General features: G+C 35.8%; 1 protein-coding gene across 1 annotated transcript in view; it reads left to right on the top strand.

Annotated features, from left to right (window-relative positions):
• Positions 1 to 13,660, top strand: part of LOC115620252 (RIMS-binding protein 2) — a 35,098-nt gene extending 21,438 nt beyond the window's left edge. The window contains exons 15-19 of the mRNA XM_030513402.1: positions 939 to 1,487; positions 2,082 to 2,390; positions 3,824 to 4,112; positions 7,405 to 7,472; positions 11,935 to 13,660. Coding sequence (XP_030369262.1) covers positions 939 to 1,487; positions 2,082 to 2,390; positions 3,824 to 4,112; positions 7,405 to 7,472; positions 11,935 to 12,717 — 1,998 coding nt within the window. The 3' untranslated portion in view covers positions 12,718 to 13,660. The remainder of the gene's footprint in view (positions 1 to 938; positions 1,488 to 2,081; positions 2,391 to 3,823; positions 4,113 to 7,404; positions 7,473 to 11,934) is intronic.
• Positions 13,661 to 17,109: the final 3,449 nt, after the last annotated feature.

Genomic DNA, 17,109 nt, shown 5'->3' with positions numbered 1-17,109 from the left:
TGAAGTGCTTACAAAAATATATATACTATATAATCATTCATATACGCATGTTTACATTTTAAATACTATTTAATCGCAATTAACAAATTAGTATAGGAATTAACTATTCTTATTTGGATTGTTTAAAAGAAGCTACTTGAAATGTATAAATTTGTATTTTTATAATGAATCAACAATGTATTTGGAACTATCAGGAAATATGCATATATATGTACATACAAGTATATTAACTGGCTGACTAGACCATAAATGTGTGTATCAAGAATAGCATAGAATCCTTGACGTCTGTTGAATGAAGTACTCATCGTAGCTGTTCCTATACTATACCTAGTTCCCATATCAACTAGTCGGCGTAATCTGCAAGGCTGTACAAATATTCTAACCTTGACCTCATCTGTATACTCGTAAATGCTATGGATCTCTAGCCGGTGCCACTAAATCTTATGTGAAACTCATTCGCAGTAATATTTGCAAAATAGCAACATGTTTATACACACATACATATATACTCACACATACATACATACAATTAAAAAAATGAACACACATACAGCAGTATTACAATACTACATTGTCAAAAGATACTAAAATTCGTGCTTTATTATTTTCAAATACTCGAAAACTAAGCTTCGTATTTGGCTTTGAACTATCAGCTATAGTCTCTTGATTTCCCAGTTGTTTGTAATTATAGCTCATTATGCGCTTTATCCACCTACACACGCATAGCCATACACAGCTACTTCTTTAGTTGTTGACAAAAACAAAGAACCAAAAATCTAAAAAGAAGAAGAATGAAAAACAGAGTACGAATTAAGAAAAACCATTGAGTCGAACCAAAAGAAAAACGCTAACAAAATTTTCAAATTCATTTAAATTAAATTCATGCTCGTTTGAACATCGACTGCGTACCCGCTATGTCCTGCGCTCCTGTCCTTCAGGGCTATCAGCCAGGAGCAACGCAACGCGGCATGGTGCCCGGACGACCGCAGGGGCCGCAGCAGCAACAACAACAACCGTATGGAGCACAGGGCGCGATGGGCGGGCCACGTTTTCGCGGACCCGTGCCTGGCCAGATGCAAGGTCAGATGCAGGGTCAGCAAATGCCCGGCCAAATGCAGGGGCAGCTGCAGGGCCAGCAAATGGCGGGCCAAATGCAGGGTCAGATGCAGGGGCAGATGTCTGGGCAAATGCCTGGCCAGATGTCGAACCAAATGATGGGGCCTGGTGCCATGGGTCCACGAGGTCCGCTCAACCAACAGCAGCAGCAGCAGCAGCAGCAACAACAGCAGCAACAACAACAACAAATGCAACAACAGGGTCAACTGCTGCCGGGTCAGCAGACGGCGCAGCAGCACCAGCAAATGGCCGGCGCACAAAAGAAACCGCGCTACTTTGTGGCCATGTTCGACTACGATCCAACCACAATGAGTCCTAATCCAGATGGGTGCGACGAAGAACTGCCATTTCAAGAGGGTGATACTATTAAGGTAAGATCGCAGCACTTTTAAACAAAACACAGAAACGCCAGACACTTTCCAGCCAAACACGAGAACAAGTACAAGAACCAGAACCTGATCAAGAACCTCAACCAGATCCAACACCAGACCAGCACCAGCAGCAGTGCAGTCGATGCGAGGCGGGCGGCAAGTCCGATTTCCGGTTCATTGCCAAATGGGTAAAGCTCATCAGCATTAAGCAGCGCCTCAAAATTGGATGAATTGGACGCAATTCGCAGTTGTGCCGAATTGGCTGCGCTTGCCGCTAATTGAATGAATGAATATCAGTGCATGTTTTTCCTTCGCCAACCACCCCCAAATCCCCATTTAATTGAGATCAATATAAGTTTAATCCCAATAACAATAATACCAGTACAGTATTTATCTACAATACATACAAGTATATCTACCCACTAAGTAGACGTTGTTCTCTCTTCAAACTCTTAATAGTTCCTTAAATAAACGTTAAGTTAGCGTTATGCACTCTCTTTCTACATAATACTCGAAAACTACACAATAATGTCTTAACATCTTTATGCCATGATCTGTGCCCGATTTATAATTTTCGCAACTCGTGTGCTGCAGGTTTTCGGTGATAAGGACGCGGATGGCTTCTACTGGGGCGAGCTGCGTGGCCGTCGTGGTTATGTGCCGCACAACATGGTGACCGAAGTGGAGGACAGCACCAGCCAAATGGGTGGACAAATGCCTGGCACTATGCAGGGGGCGGGCGGCACCGCACAAGTAATGCCCGGTCAGGGCGGCACTCAGCAGAGCATGCGAAATGTCAGCCGGGATCGTTGGGGCGACATCTATGCGAACATGCCGGTGAAGCGGATGATAGCGCTCTACGACTACGATCCTCAAGAATTAAGTCCGAATGTGGATGCCGAGGTAGGTATACTCGCAAGCGCCGAATTTTTTGTTCTTATCACAAAACATTACGGTTCAGAAAGTAGACATCCATCTAATGAAAATTGTTCTAGGCTTGAATTCCCCTGCTAGTGCATAGGATTCTTCCACAAGTAAATAAAGCTATTATTGCTGCAAATTAGGATTAGGAAATTATTGAAAACGAATCAGAAATAAGCAAAACAATACATGTTTTAATGAGGGAATGTTAAACGAATTGAAGTTTGAGTTCAATAACTATTGACGAATAGAGAACTTTTTGGAGTGGATTGAGGTAAATGTGGAAATGAAAACCATTTTATTGGATTGCCTAATTTTTTCGAATTGAGCTTGAAAAGAAAAACGAACGTTATTCTTCAAAAAAGGAGGAGGATATCAATTCGTTTGTTTTTTTTTTTTTTTTTGTGCGAAATGGATTACGAAAGCTGCAAATCAATTCAAAAGTTGGAATAATACTCAACTGGAATTTGGAATAGCATACATTTATGGTCGCGTTGTATAAACATCAATTAAAGAAGAAAATACAAGCAAATCAAAATGGTTGGATTTGAGATGAAACTGACTTGTGAAAAGCTAACAACCTGTAAGAGCCGGAAATTCATTTCTAAATTTGTAGCTTAAGTGAAATAGGCAGTATATAGGGAACAGAAGAAAGCAGTGCAATAAGTTTTTGTTTTTGTTTTTAAGACATGGCTCAATTGTTGTCAGAACTAGGTATGCGCTTGGCATACTCTGCCGGCCAGAGTGTGATGAAATTTAATAATGGGCACCCCAAAGTACAAACAGTGAAAGGCGCGGTTTCCAAACTATCTGTACTTTAATTAATGCCCATGGCCTTTCATTCCACGTCCACTCCCGAACGCCTCCAGACTCCGACTTACCTAAAACTAAACTCAATCCACGTTTCTTACTTACACTACTACAGAATTCAATACATACATACAAATCAAGTTATATACTAAACTTATAGACTAGGCTTACAACTACACTACATCCACGCCTTATGCGCCTACAGCCATCGCGCTCGTAACGACGCCCTGCGTGTCGCAGCATCCAGCTAGTGCGTCGTTACAGCAGGAATTAAGCTGCTTGTTATCCTATTGTGTATAATATTTTTGTGTGGCCATATGATGATTTTTTGTTTACCCCTAAAGCGCAGAGCCAGCGCTGCTGGCAGCGGTCTAATGGGCAGTCTGCTGGGCGGTCTGTTGCCGGGCTTCTCACAAAGCGTCGTAGCTCCAATGCCCAGCAAAGTGAGTGAGCATTTTCTAAGCCTTGTTGCCGCACTCCATAGACTTGAAGCGTAAATTGTGTTGCTAGAGCTTTGTGTTCCCCTTGTGTCCGCCCCCCCCTTTGATGACAAATTGTGTGTAGCTGAATGTGTTTTTTGGTTGTTTTTTTTTCTGACATTTTAGCAGGTGGAACTGTGCTTCAAAACGGGCGAAATCATACTCGTTTATGGTGATATGGATGAAGATGGTTTCTACATGGGCGAACTGGACGGCGTGCGCGGTCTGGTGCCGTCGAACTTCCTGGCTGATGCGCCCGATCAGTATAACAACCAAATGGGGCCTGGCGGCGCTGGGCGCGGTGGCCTAAGTCAGCGGGGCAGGGGTCAGGGACCCGGCGCGAGAGGACCACCGCCGCCGCCGCGAGATAACATGATGCCCGGTGTGGCCGGGCAACGCGGTCCACAAGGCAAAAGTAAGTGACCTTTGTGAAGATCGATTTTTCGAATTGTTTTTGGTTTTGTTTTTTTCTTTCTTTCTTTTTGGTTCTCTTTTATTGAGCATTTTTAATTTTATGTTTTATTTGTTTGTTCTGTTGAATAAGATTTACAAATTTTGTAAACAACATATGATACATGTCTCCTTGTTTTAAATGAAATTGAAGGACTTTTTCGTTTTTATTTTGTATACAAAATAATTGCTTTTGAAAATACTTTGTAAAAAATAAATATGCAGGATTTTAAGTAAAAATTTTCAGACTATATAAACAATTTCCACATGAAAAAAAAAATAATAATAATAACCAACACAGGAAAACAAATGGCAACAATCTTTATATGTGTACCCAACTACACATTACGCTTTTGTTTTACGATAACACAATTCCTATACGATCTAAACAAATCACGAATGAGCGAAAGTTTAACACCAGCAACAAGAATATGAATAAACCAAACCAACCAATATATCGTGACGACACAGAAAATCTTTCACTCTTTCTCTCCTTCTCTCTAATACTCTCTTTCGCAAAATTTCAAATAAAACAAACAGTTACAAAAGAATACAATTGTTTTGAACGCCGCTAATTTACTAATTTACTAATTTACTTTTTTTTTTTTTTTTTTTTTTTTTGGGTTTAAGTTACCACGATGCCCTTGGGTATTGTGGAATTATTTGGCCGCCCACTTATTGGTGAAGTGGAAATTTACTAATTTACTTATTGAAAATAATTTATTACGATAAACCAATTAAGACAATTCTTTCATTTCTCTAATTTGTAATTTTGATTGAAAAGCGATTCTCGCTTATGTACAAATTCCATCATTTTATGCACCGATCAAGTTTTTGTTTCGACCTTTCGTATGTTTTGATTTAATCTCAAATCCAGTTATGTATGTATTTTTATATAAATACGATATATACATAGATAGTTGTTGTTCTTGTTGTTGTAATCACACCTTTCTTTATCAATTTATCAATCAATCAATCATCAACCGATCAATAGTCATTCAGGCATCAGACTTGAGGGCAAAAGAACCAACAGACCAGAACTAAAGCCGACAAAAAATGAACTCAACTGCGCTCTTTGAATTCTAAAAAGCTACATACATATGAATAGTATATTTCCAACATCCAGGAAATTCTAATATCGACCAAAAGGGGTTCTCCGAAAATATGAACTTGTGCATATATTTTCAAAATTCGTTTAGCAGTTCAAATCATGATTCTCATTCATCCATTCACACATTTCGCATTTGCAAACTTACTTCAAAATAAAATAATGCCATTCTTTATTGTTGAATCAAGTCTGTTTTCAAATAATTGTGTTATTTCTGGTCTTTCGTCTCTCTAATTGTCTTGCGTGATTTTTTCTGCAAATTCTTAGCTGGCCTCTTGCATGCAAAATAAACAATGTAAAGATAAATTATTTGATTCTTTTCAGTTGAATTTCCAGTGCCATTAATTTTATGTTTTCAAATTGTTTTGCATAAAATGAAAATAGTTTTTTGCACCGGAATGAAGTTGAATTGTTTAGTTGCCCACCAACAGTATTAAATAGTACTTAAATAACGACCAAGAGTCATATTTTTGGCGAATGTTTTTGAGTTACAGGTAATATGCTTCGTAATTACTTACGAAGGATTATGTTGCATTATCCTTTGATGTTGTACATACTAGTATGTGCCCCAATAAAGGTAGGAGGGTTACGATTTCCGGTATTAGAGCAAACGTCTTGCAATTCGCCTAAGAATTTCATCAGTCCTATATGAATGCAAGCATATAGAATATCTGCGAAAAGCAGTTCGTCCGAGCTAATATTTAACGAATTGGAGGAATTGATGCTTGGAACCCACGTCCTGAGCGTGTATTAAGGCGTTGAATACTATTTAGAGTACTTCGTTCCAGTTAATTCCCCGTTGAGAATGTTTTTCTTTTTCCATAAAAGATATTTTTAACGCTGCCTATTCCGTATGATTTGAAGCCTTCATTTATACATGATTTCCTACTTTTCCCTCAGTTCGGATGTTTGATGTTTGTTTGCTGTTTAGCCTATAAAATCATTTCTTTAACAAAATAAATATATATATATATATAACATATAACAACAAAAACAACAACGCATCAGCAGGGGCTTTAAGCACATACATAATTAAATGAATACGCGCAATCTCTTTGTATGAAATGTAAATGTTTTCTCTCTCATTGTAAAATAACTCTTTCTACACCTTTACTAACTAATTGATCCTACAAATACTCGTATACTATACTACTAAATAAGCGCCCGCCCAAAATCTGTTTATATAATTGTAATAATCAACTTATGAATGTCAAATGCAAACAAGTGCCTACAGTTCCAAATTCCAAGCAATAAATTATATACTACTTATAAATATGTAAAAAAAGCAAACCATTTAAGCCACCCACAAATATGTCTATTGAAAAACTAATTAGGAACATTTTCGTAAGACATGACGCCAAGCGCAAAAGGTAATATCTATGGAAAAGTTTAAACAACATTTTAATATATATATATATGTATAATAACTACAACAACAACTGCAAACGTTTAATACAATTTTGACTCTTGCCGGTTGTTTCCGAACCATATTTCTTTTGCCGCCTCTCTCTCTATTTCTCTCTATCTCTCTCTCTCTTAACCTTCTATTCCGTTTTTGAGCAAATAAGTAACTATACCAAAATATTTTGGCAAGCAACCAAATTACCATATTACCAAATTTCCAAATCGAAAGAGTTTTTAAAGCCCGTTAAATGTGTGGAATTCATTTAATTTGATTTTGCATTGGTCTCTCTCTTTTCGTTTTCTCACTAATTTATTATTCAACAAAAAGGTTGTTTTTTAATTTTATTTAAGCTTCAGTTTGATTCGATAAGCTGCGGTGAATTGCATATACAAGAATACGACTGATACATACTTATTACCAAAAAACTGGACCCGTCGGGTATACTACTCGTATGAAATGAATGAATGAATGAAGTTCGAGACAAATCACAGAAACCCAACAGGCAGCAGTCTAAGCCGAACTCTTTCTCTATCTCACCTTCTCTCTGTCTGTCTCTTTTAAAATACTTGAGAAAGATTTTCGTCAACATTTGTTTTGAATATGTACAATATTGATTTTGGAATTATTTGAGTTTGATTTTGTTTTTACATTTTCAATTCAACTACTACTACTTCTTTCAAATAATTTTTTGTAATGGTCTGCTGTGGTAAATGTGAAGTCTTTATGTTATATTCGTTGCTATAGATGCTCGCCCTGCTTCCCCTACACTGTTAGACAACACGGGCCACCCTGCCCCCGATCACCAAACGCAGGTAAATACTCTTTCTCTTTTTATTTTTATTTTGGGTTGAGATAAAAAAAAACGAATAAAACGCAAATTTTCTTTTGTTTTCAATAAAAATGCTTAACAACTACTTAACGAAAACAATTATTAAGAAAAAAAAAAACGCAAAAGAAAATCACGATTATTCACCTAAATACCCTACAAATGCTACAGCTACTTACTACTACTACTACCTCTTACCTCTCTACCTACAACTATCACTCCTACTACTTCTACTTATACTAAAAAAATGATTCTCATACAACCCATTATACTACTACAGCTAGAGCTAGAGCTACAGCTAAAACAACTTGCTATCTCTATCATTCATTTGTTTTCGGTTACCTTTCCACTGTGACAATATAGTCATAGTCCTCGCAATCTGATCGCAACTCACATCGGCTCTCCCATACATTGTTCGATCCACAATTCATTTCACACAATTGCGAAGACTCGTTGGTCCACTGTTTCGTCTCTCTATTCGCCATACTTCCTGCCACTGCCTCTCTCTCTCTCTCTCTCTCTCTGTCTCTCCATTTATATATATATATCTACTTATATACTACAAACATACATACTACATACTACTACTCGTCTATAAAGCCTCTATCCAAACCAAACTCAAACGCTTACAGTACAGTACATGAACAAAATTCAAATAATAATATATTCTATGTATAGCTAGCAACATGTTAATATATAACTTCTTGTAGTTAACATCAATGACCAATCAATACAAACAACAAGAATTATCCGAAAAATAAATATATATATATATACTTATATACTACATACATATGTAATATAACGAATCAATCGATAGTCACTCGTCCGTGTATATTCATTTGCGTTTCGTTCAGCAAAGATAATCGCATACTATATGTATACTATACTTGTATTAATATTGTGCACTCTCTAAATGTTAGTGCATTATCATAATCGTACTCGTGCGTATGAGTAACTAATGTCGAACTCATGCAAAACACTTTTTGTGTGTGTATTGTCTGTAAATTGCATTTGCGATATCAGTTAACTTCACAACAACAACAACTAATATATTGACACAGCACCAATGCCGTCAAGTCATTCACACAATTGATTTATTTCCTCTTCTTCTTTGGTTACAACAGTTTATGTTTCGTCATCACATTTGGTAAACTTTGGTTGCATCTAATGATTTAAGGCACGTTTTCTCAGACATTCCGAATATGTGACATCTTGGTAAACCAATCCCAAAGACATGTCTTTGTCTCTTTGGGTTTGTCTAGGAAAAAACTAACTAAATAGTAGCTAGCTTTTCTAATTGAATCTTCAAGAAAATAGTTCCTTAAACTGGACATTGAATTCTTCAACTGAGCTGTAATCGCGAAATTTTAGTGCCCAACTCGTTTATCATTTCAATTGATACTCCAAGTATGTTCTAGTTAGATATAGTATGTTGGAAAATAATAATTGCATAGGTCCTTAATGACTTGAACTGAAGAAATAACTACCTGGGCAGAAGCCTACTCCACTAATTGAATCTTCAAGTTGTTGTCCTTAGATTATAATGGTCAGCTGACAAAAGAAAATTTTAGGTTGACTTTGCATTTAAAAGAGTTATGATTGCATTTCTTTTTAGATAAGATAAGATTAGATTACGGCGAGGACCCATATGCCAAATCATTCCAATTACCATTTCTTCAAGTTTGTGAATAGAATATCTGTCTTTATGTTAGTTATCTCTCCAGATCCACAGGTTCTATGTTCAGATAATGAAGTTTATCTTAAATGAATTTCTTTGGTATATCACAACAACAGGAAATCTAATGTGAGAATCAAATTATTTCGTCATCTTTTGTTTAACTTCAAGTGCTAATTGCTTACGATTTTGTATTGCTTTAAAAACTTTATTTTGCAAATTGCAGTTGTTGAGTTGCCCGAGAAGAAATACATGAAGCTTTCAGTTTTTGAGTTCAGTTTTCTTATATATCAACTGCCTAGTAAATGGGTATATGTTTAAGCCAACAAGAGTGATTTCAATTGTTTACTTTTATTTGCGCCATTTATTCGTATCATTTATATTTTGCTTTGCATTCCAACTGCTTCATTTTGTATGCGTCGATGCAAACAGAACAAAATATTGAGAAACCAAAACATAAATAAAAAGTCGAAAAACTTTTGGGAAATCTGCAATTTTGGCAAAGAAATGTGTAAATACATTTAAACAAAATCTACCCAAAGGCAAACGCATTATCTAATGAACAAACCAGAATCAAATATCAGATACAAAAGACACACACTCGAACAATTTGCCAAGAAACTTGATTGCTGATATCGATTATATGATGTGATACATACATACATATATACATATATCTCTAAATATAAATAAATTTTGATTTCTTTACTGGTATACGCTACTAATTATATATTACTAATATGTACTACTACTATATGGAATATTGGATGTAATGTGTACAAATTTTTATGTGATTCACTGTATGTGTATATCCTTGATTTTGATTTCTATTTCTATTTCGATTTCGAGTCATTTGTTTAAGTTCTCCTGTATGATATACTTACGTTCAACCACAAAAATTAAGTTGATGATTTCATTTAATGATCAAAATAAATCACGTTTGCTTCTTAGATTTGCATTTTGCTTTTTATTTCCAAGCCAAGAAACAAACATTTAAAAGAAAAAGAAAACAAACAATAAAATAAAACAAGCGCAAACAAACCAACGCCCAACGAAATGAACATCTTAGCAGTTGAAACTTTCGTTCGTACTTTTGCTCATCAATCTAAGACCATGACCACAATTAAGTTGATATCATTTAATATATATATTTTGAAGACACACACACACACCCCTGTACACCATTTTATATACACACCAACACACCATACACATACCACAAATGGTTCACTCTCATCGTGCTAGTGTACATAATATACTTAGCATACTATATATTTAGGTTTTGAACACGCCAAAAAAAAAACTGAGATTTTGAGTGCGTCAAGTCCTTTAATAGAGTTCCTTCACAGTTTCTTACAGACTGCAATTATTGTTCGTATAATTAATTTTGTTTTGAGTTTACAAAGTTTTCCTTTCATATTTTATTTGGTTGACTACAGAAACGCTGACATGCGGCTTTTGTTGAACGTTAGATCTAGGCAAAATTTCTTGAATTTAAACAAGTTAAGAAACGTTGCTAGTTCTACATAATTTTATTTTCCCAAAGAAATGGTCAACAACAAAAGCTGAAATATATATATATTTGTATATTAACATACATGAAAATCAAGTATTGTTACTGTTATTCGTTTTAAATGAGTACACTTTTTATAATGGGGAGATCTATCAATGTTTCGTGCTCATTTAACCTTGCAGACGTTGACAGGCTTTCTGAGTGGGCCAAACCCGTTTCCATTATCATTTCGGCAGATACCTTCTTCCGAGCTTAACCCATTTCGATTGCTACAAATAATTTCGATACGCTCCTAAGAGAGCCCATAAGTCGTAAGATGTGCCAAACCCGTTTCATTTCGTGTTCTGAAAAGTAAACGCATACCATTCTGTTCCTGTTCTCGAGTGAAGACAATTTGTAGTGCTATAAATAATAATTAATAATAAGATTTCTAAAAACTAAACAGATCATATTTTGGCAGTTATGGTTATTGTTTCGCCTTCACAAAATATAATACAACCATTTGCAAAATGTAAACTGCGTAAGACTGGTAATAGGTACAGTCTTACTTTCTTTTCGGAATTTTGATTTCGGCAAATTGAAATGAACATCGGAAATGGGTAATGGAGTCCTCTGAAAAGCATATTCTCTTCAGCAAATGTAGTCGACTCTGCAAAGTTTGAGCATATTGCGAAGCTTGATTACCGATTTCCCCGGAATACTGTTGCCGCAATGCACAGTGTTCTGCATTGAGTACAACCTTGAATTGTGATTTCGGTTTTTTTGAATAGCTAACCAACCTTACGATATGCTGCATAGTAGTTAAACGTAGTCACCATATTTCTTACTAACCCCGCCATACTATATACTACATACATATACGTATGCAAAACTAACATATTTATGAACAACAATAACTAATTGTATGTCCATTCTTCAATGGGCAAATTCCGCAGCTATATGTACTTATACTATATGTAGCGGTTCACAACCAGTACAGTACTCGCAATTAGTTTGAATTTTGAAATTTTAATACGAAAATGTTAACAAACCTCATGCAAAATTTTGAATATCCACACGAGAACCATTTAAAATTCCAAATGCAAATTGACAAAAGAAAATTGAAAAAAAAATATTGTGAATATCCCTTAACTACATACTCGTATGTTTGTCTAATTAGTTGCCATTTTTTGATTGATTCAATTGATTCGTACAATTCGTATAATTTGACTAATTGACATTCGTATTTTTGTGCATTCGAAAATCGCAAATTTCCAGGGGATGATCGGTCGCGTTGGTAATGTTGGAATGGTAGGAATGCAACAGCAACTACAGCAACAACAACAGCAACCGTATGGTCAGCAACAGACACAAATGGGACAGCAGCAGCAGCAACAAACACAACAACAGCAAATGGGCATGGGACAAAGTGGAATGATGGGAATGGGCCAACAGCCACAACAGCAACAAATGGGCATGATGGCGCAAACGCCACAACAGCAGCAGCAGCAGCAGCAACAACAACATCAACAGCAAATGGGTCAACAAATGGGTCAAATGGGACAAATCGGAGGCCCAATGGGCAGTCAAATGGGCGGCATGGGAATGGGACAAATGGGTATGGGAGGTGCGCAACAACAACAACAACAACCGCCAGTGACGACGCAGGCGCAAACGGGCGGTCTATTCTCCGGCGCGACTAGTTTACTTTCTGGTGCTACTTCGGCTGCCACCGGTGGTCTATTTGGTTCGAAGCAACCACCGAAAACGGATCCAATGCAACCACCTGGTGGTGTGCAGCCAACGCAGCAACAAGCGAACGCCTTTGGTGCCCAGCAAATGCAGCCCGGCATGGGTATGCAGCCGCAAATGCAGCAACAAGCACAGCAACAGCAACAACAACAAGTGCCACCCCAAGCGCAGCCCCCGCCCCAGGGTCAGGGGCCGGGCGCCGGCCTGCTAGGCGGCCTCAAGGGCATAGCGGCAGCGGCGCCCGGCGGCGATGTACTCTCGAAAGGCAAAGATCTCTTTGGCAAATTCGGGTTTGGCTTTGGCAAATAACCCCGGTCATTCCATAGGGTCCTGTTATATTATTCGTAGATTAGACTATGATTATTACTATTATGACTATTATTATTGCTATTGATTACTTAAGCTAATATATACATATACAGAGGAAGTAAAACCGAAAAGAAAAACAAAAACAAAAAAGAAAAAGAAAAACTAAAACTAAAACCAATCCCCCCAGTCAAGTGCGGGCTAATGTGAAGTGAATAATGTTGTTGATATGGTTATATTACGATGATGATGACGATGATAATGGATGCAACTAATAGTACTAATGATAATATTTTTTATTAATTAAATTGATAGAAATATTACAGATAATTTAAAAAGGGAGCGCTGCAGACGAAAACATCAACAACAACAAGAACAACAAGAACAGCCACAGCAATACAAACAACAAACCTAAGCCGAAACAAAAGCCATTTGTTGTTGTTAAATTATTGAACATTGAGCAAATCAATTGCAACCTCTGACTAACTTGTTAGCAAAGCAAATGATAAAACTAAACACTAAACTAATTAAAAGCAAAAACGCAATAAAAATCTTAGAAGGCAGGCGGCAAGTGAAGGGCGCAACAAACTAGGCGGAAAGGCTCCATTGGAACTCTTCGCATATACATACATACATACATACATATAGTATATATATTTACACACACAAACACGCAGAAACACACAGACAGACCACATTAACACACACACAATATATACAAACATACATATACCCACATAAAAGAACATAAATTATAAATAAACTTTATTGAGGCAAATGATTAAGATAAAGACAAATATATTATATACATTATATTTACAATTATTTGTTAACGCACATTGTTAAATTTGCTACTGTTGCTGACCAGTTTATAAATAAAAAAATTTAAAAATAAAAACAACAACAAAATAATGAAAATACCAAAAACTTAAAGTGAAAACAAAACCAAAAACAAACAAAAAAAAAAACAACAACAACAAATACATGCATAAGAAAACCAAACATACATATATTATATATATTTAAAATATATTAAAACCAAAACAAAACAAATGAAAAACAACAACATAAATACATACATTATACACATTTAATAACAAATAACATACATTTATAAATCAAAAACTAAGTAAACAAGGAAGAGTTGAGCCATGTAAAGCGACAAAATTATGCAAAATGAAAACCAAAAATAAATAAATTGATATGCTACCTACTATACATACATACATATATACATATGCGTACATAACACACAAACGTACATATGTACATTCAATCGATCGATCGACCGCTCGATCGCTAATGTACAATCTCGCATGCAACTAATCTGAGTATTGGTATTATCCGCAGCCTCGTTCCAATCTTTTCTGAATTCACCATTCATCCATGAAGGAAAAAAGCCAAAGGGAAAAAGAAATCAAAAGTAATAGGTGATACACAATACCATATTAGTTATACCTAGTCCTTCCGAGTGCTTCTATAGTCCTAAACACTAAGTGTTAAGCTCGAAATGCAACCAACTATCCAGAGAATACTTCCTCAAAGTAAAGTGAGGTGATATACGATTCACTTAAAGTCGTTCCTTCCCTATTTTATCTGGCAGCCTGTAGCTCACTTCAAAGAAACCTTAAGAAAATTGTGAAAATTTATATTTTAAATTTCGTTATAAATGGCCAAAGAACTTCTTTCCAAAAAAAACAGAAGTGATAATCGTTTCACTTGTTCCTTCGGAGCATATACTTATTTCTAACAGCTTCTATTATTTTTCTATTTCCTCTAACCTACAACTGAACTGTCTTTTTTGCCCCCCTATTTTTTTTACTTCTAAGAGTATCTCCGCTCGGTTGTAGGCGGAGAATGGTGAAAACTCGGAATACCTTTGTTGCTGGCATCTCTTCTTGGAGTAGTTAGTGGATATTTTCGCCCTTAACTATCCTCTTGAATTGATTAAGACACTAAACTAGGCTACGATTCTAAATCCACTCAGTTATTCACAGCACACAAAAGTCGGTGGTTCTTTAAGCAATATCCGTGCGAAAAGTTGTAACTCATGTCAAGCAACCAGTGAGGGAAAAATACCTAAGTGCATAGACCAAAAATGAAAAGCAACTAAATACATTGCATTTGAAACATAAATAAGAATATAGGTACGTACATATTAATAAATTTTTTAGGAGATAACAAAACAAGAACACACACAACATACTACATATTCACAAATTTTCCACAAACGTCCGTTAAATTACTATTTTGGTTATTCTCAAAATTTCAGATTCGACTCGATAACTAATTAAAACTAAAACTCATGCTCCTTTATTCTCTATGCATACTTACTAGACACATAACAATGAAAATTTCATCTTTGGCTTTTATACAAATACATACTCGTCCGAGTAAATGCATAAGTAAACGCCTTTGGCATGAATATAATTCTCTTTATATACGTATACTACAAGTACATAACTACCCGACAAACTCATTGCCAAAAGAAAACAAACTTGCTTTTTCCCTGTATAGAACTAAATGGAAAATGATGAAAGAAGAATAATGTTTCCTAATGTTTAACAATTGCATACGAGTACTCTCTAAATTGCTTTAACGAAAAAACACAAGTACATACTTACATACAAACCAATACATTGCGTACCTCTTGCTTTACAAAACAGAAAGTATAAAAGTATATTAAAAAGTTTAAACAACAAATAAAAGTATTTAAAGAGCGCATAGAGTAACATATATACATACATACATATACATATTATGACGATGACGACGGAATGAATGTGACAGCGAGTTATTACTTTAATCGAACACTACTGTTTTAAACTTAGCAGCAAACACACACTCACATACATACATATATATATATACACACAGGCTACCACAGGACAATTGTATATATAAGGTACTGTTCCCGTTCGCGTTATCGATTTCAATTACAACTATTCCCGTTTCTGCTTTTCAGTTTGCAAAGTTCAACTTACAAATTAGACTCTCAAATCTGTCACTATTACTCGTAAATAAATTTATTGCCATTTTTTGTTCTTTCCCTAAAGCGAGGCAGGCTCAAAGAGGCACCTAAAAGTATGCTGCTATTAATTCCATTACATTCCAATTCCACGTGCTACACTAACACTCCCAGATCATTTGGAATTGAAACGGAAACCCACTTTAGCTTTGTAAACAATTTTCAAATGGGAAAAGGGGAACAGCCAACAATAGAATATACTATAGGCAGAAAACTGATTAAGTCACATTTGGCACATTTGTATCGGTTGCAAGAATACACGAAAAGATATATACTACGTATACAAGAGAATATGAACTAGACTCAGAAATCACAGCAAAATCTCGGCACTGTAAATTATAAACTGCAGTTAGATATCAGCAATAGTCGGAAGTACGTATTTCAGTTATTTAATAAGAACAGAAGATATGATACGATCGTAACAAACGTAAACTTTTCCCCACGTAAATAATTTAATCTAACAATCCAATCATTGTATTATTTAGCAATAGCAGAAGAAAAGAAAGAACTAAAGTTAAATTTAAAAACATAAATCAGTCTGATGACTTCAAGCCTTTCCACAAACACACAAACACACAAACACTAAAGACTCCAGAAACACGTGGACATGTATTGTATACAATAATACAGTATACACACACACACACACACACACACACACACACACACACACACACACAGACAGACACATGCAAAAGATGCAAACCTCAAAGTACATACTCTATAATCATTTCTTTGTTATATAAATATACAAAACTCATAAAAAAAAAAACAAAGGAAAGGAAGAAACCAACAAAACCTTTAATACAGAAAAGATAATAGCAAACAATATTACGCAATATGAATAACAACAAAAAATGATAAACAAAAGGAGGAGAACAAGAAACAAAATCAACTAAATTGTTATACGGTATTATTATACTTTTTCTATAACTTATAATTTCTTTATTGATTTAAAAAATGCGAAAAAATAATAATTAAACAATAATTAAAAAAGACACAATGCGTTTTCTTATGCAACAAAAATATAGGTGAGACCCAAATGGTAATATTAAATAAAAGCAAGTTTCTTATTTGATCTGATAAAGTAATGCGGGGATATTTTTGTGCATAGCTCCATTGTAACCACAAATCGATGGAAGTGCCGAAATCCTTCTTCGGGGATCCTGACGCGGGAGCTACCCGAACTCTAGCGAAATTCGGTCCTTCGGGTATGGTTGTGAATACGACGTTCGATCATTGCTTGCATGTTTAGGCAAAAACTTTCGGTCATTAAGGACTTATGCAGAGGCTACATGACCACCCCAACAACTTGGCGATGAACTTGCTGGACAACATCGAACGGACCAGGAGGCTGCTCAGGACCC

Source organism: Scaptodrosophila lebanonensis, unplaced genomic scaffold, assembly GCF_003285725.1.
Source record: "Scaptodrosophila lebanonensis strain 11010-0011.00,11010-0021.00 unplaced genomic scaffold, SlebRS2 tig00000024-arrow-pilon, whole genome shotgun sequence".
Classification (NCBI taxonomy): Eukaryota; Metazoa; Arthropoda; class Insecta; order Diptera; family Drosophilidae; genus Scaptodrosophila; species Scaptodrosophila lebanonensis.
The sequence above is the reverse complement of the archived record's forward strand: the minus strand, read 5'-3'. Positions and strand labels throughout refer to the sequence as shown.